The 3,097-nt window shown below is 46.6% G+C and overlaps 1 protein-coding gene across 1 annotated transcript in view; it reads right to left on the reverse strand.

Moving 5' to 3' along the window:
* Positions 1-3,097, reverse strand: part of PTPN14 (protein tyrosine phosphatase, non-receptor type 14) — a 144,748-nt gene that overhangs the window by 83,999 nt on the left and 57,652 nt on the right. Inside the window, exon 3 of the mRNA XM_006907886.3 lies at positions 1,996-2,323. Within this exon, the coding sequence (XP_006907948.1) occupies positions 1,996-2,169 (174 nt within the window). The 5' untranslated portion in view covers positions 2,170-2,323. The remainder of the gene's footprint in view (positions 1-1,995; positions 2,324-3,097) is intronic.

Consider the following 3,097-nt stretch of genomic DNA (forward strand, 5'->3'; position numbering starts at 1 on the left):
CCAGGACGACCTTGCCTTCCTTTCCACTTGCTGGACTCCTGTGTGTCCTTCGAGTTGCTGTTCAGAGCAAACGCTCTGTGTACCTTGCACGGAGGTCTCCCCGCGGCCAGAGCTGTGGTGCTCAGTGGGGTAGCATCTCGGCCTGGACTGCATTCAGTCTTCACTGTTCACTTAATGGCCGGATTCCCCTACTTGTCTTTGCATATTTTAAAGACAAAACTGACCCTCGTTTACCCTCGTTTCATCGAGCCCTAAAGCAGTGCCTGGCGCACTGCAGTTGCTCAAGATTTTCTTTTAGTGAAAACGACTCTCAGATTGGAATAACCACATGGTATTAGAGACAGCACTGCGCATCTTCCATACTGCATCTCTTTTAATATTTACAACAGCCCTCTAAGGTAAGTAAGGTGAGGGTCACTATTCCCATTTTATAGATGAGAAAACTGATGCCCAGAAGTGCAGTAATCTCCAAGGTTACCTAACTAATGTGAGAAGACTATAATCCAAATCCAAGTCCAAGACTCCAAAGCCTGCGTTTGTAATTTCTAACTACAGGCTATGCGGGCTCCCAATGCATGCTACGAATACTCAGTTACTCTAACGTGAGTTACTAAGAATACTCAAAAGTAAAACCACTGCGAATATCTTTTAAATGACCTATAACTCAAATTTTTACAAGAATTTAGACCAGTTTCCAGCCCAAATGAGCTACTGTACGGTTGTTCTTTTACGCTCATGCGCATACCTATGTTTAAGTATACTCCGTGGGCTACTGACGAGCAAAAAAGGGCCAGTTATCAACCGGCAAGGTCAGAACACCTCACATGTTTATTCTACGCGTCAGCTACACACACGTGTTGGGCAGGACAGTCTCCTACACAGGAAATTAAACTTCAAAGGAAGGCCTGATCCCTGAAACCGAAGTATAAACAAGAAGACCAGCAGGAGGCAGAAGTGTTCAGGTAGAAGAGTCTGCGAGAGGGTAAGATGAGGTGGCCTGGGGAAGACGCCAGGGGGAGAAGACGCCCTTCTCTGACCCCAATTCCTTTGTGCATATGGAAAGAAAGTGGATTGTGAGTGAGGGATGAGGAAGGAGATGAAACATCATCACTTCCAACAGGCAGCACCCCGTCTTCTACATCACCCCAAGGTATTGATTGCGCAATGACGTCACAGGGCCTAGGACGATGATAGAGCTTTTCCTTGTCTTCTGGAAGGCTTGAATCTCAGGGGCCTACAGTCATTTCAGCACTGGCAACCATTTATCCACATCAGCATACCCACTACCTGATAAGCCACACAGCTCTCAAAACACAAATGCTTGCGGGGGTTACTCCCCAAGCCTCTTCTCCCCAATGTCTGTAAGACCAAAAAAAAAAAAAAAAAAAAGCAGGGCTCACACTGCACTAAGGAAGAGTCTCATGTAAAGAGGGCTAATGTGTCTTACTGGTCAACCCTGGGTTTGCTCTAGCCCAAAGAAATCTCACAGCAGTACAAAGAAAACAGGGTCATAAGGAATCTTAGAAGAACAAAACCCCCATTCTGCAAGCTCCCACAAAAGGCTTCACTGGTCACATTCACTTTAAATGCTTTTTCTCTTTTCTCTTCCCGTTCAAGAAGAAAATACAGAAACAAACGAGCAAAACATAAAAGCAGCTGCATCCATCCCCTATGTGGGAGTTTTCTCCTTGATATGCAGCCAAAATGCCAAAACACCAGCTCACCCACTCGATCGCTTTAGAGACAGAAATGACTTTGGTAAGAAGCGTCTCTCATTTTTAACTCCCCCCAAACCTCCTCACAGGTGTTAACAAAAGGGAGGCCACCATCCCGTGCAAGCTGTAGGTGGTGTCCTTGCTTCTCACACCAGAGCAGGGCCCGTTCCACCGAAGGGTGTGAGAACAAGTCTGAGGCTGAGAACGGCAGGTTTTAAGAGAGAGGTGGCTGGTCCCTTCGGTGAGTTCCTAATCACACACCCACCACACACACGCTCACCTCCCGCAACTCCAGCCTCTGGGCCACGGCCTCCAGGCACTCCTGCCCCGTGCTTTCCACCGACAGTGTGCACTCGATGACATTGCTGTCCAGCAGGCGGATCCGGGTGACAAAGCAGTTCTTACTCAGGACGTTGTAGCGCCGTGTCCGGCGGAGCTTCAGGCCGAAAGGCATGACTCAGTGGCCCCCCGGACGCCTTCCTCCGATCCTGGTGCCCCGCCGCCGAGACGGCCTCAGCAGTTTCAGGACTGGGCGATGGGGTTACCAGCTGTGCACCTCCAGACACAGAAAGAGGTGGCCATGCCCGGTGTGGCACTCTGCAGGATGGCTGCAAACAGAAAAGCAGCAGGAAGGTCATTAGCTGGAAGGGAAGTGATGGATCCCGCGGCCCGTGCTCCACACACGCAGCAAGGCATGAGCACCCCTCCTCCTCCCCGACAGATGAACATCCAGATTCCAGAACCGGCAAGACACTTGGGAGAGCCCATGTGCTTCATCTTATCTTACAAGGGTGTCTGAAAAAAATCTACTTTACAGCTGAAGAAACGGAGATTCAGAGAGATTAAAAGAACTCATCCAAGAGCGTACAGGCTACACGGCACGGAAGTCAAACCAATGTCTGTGCAATTTCAGTTCACATGCTTTTTTTCACTGTACGATCCTGTCTGCTCAGGAAAGCAACAGGAGTGGAAATGAACACTGTTTTTAACTTCTAAATATATACATTATCTCATTTCAACCTCACCAACAACCCTATGGTGTAGATCTTAGGACCCCTATTTTCCAGAGGAGAAAAGTGAGGTTCACTGAAATTAACATTTTACCTCGTTCCTCCTCGCTCTTTTCACACTGCCTCTTTATTCTCATTAGCACTATTGGCCTTTATTTTGATTTAATATTTATTACTTATTTTCTTGCTTACTTTATTTCCTTAGAATGGATGGTAGAGAATGGAGGAAATATACATTTAATAGTCAGCAACTTTCTACTTTCTAAATATATTTTTAAATGTATGAATTCTTTAATGCACTTAAAATTACAACTTCTCGTCCTCTTTTTTTTCTTTTTACCAAACATTTAGACAAATAAATAGTTAGATGTA

The sequence above is a fragment of the Pteropus alecto genome, unplaced genomic scaffold (assembly GCF_000325575.1).
Source record: "Pteropus alecto unplaced genomic scaffold, ASM32557v1 scaffold101, whole genome shotgun sequence".
Taxonomy (NCBI): domain Eukaryota; kingdom Metazoa; phylum Chordata; class Mammalia; order Chiroptera; family Pteropodidae; genus Pteropus; species Pteropus alecto.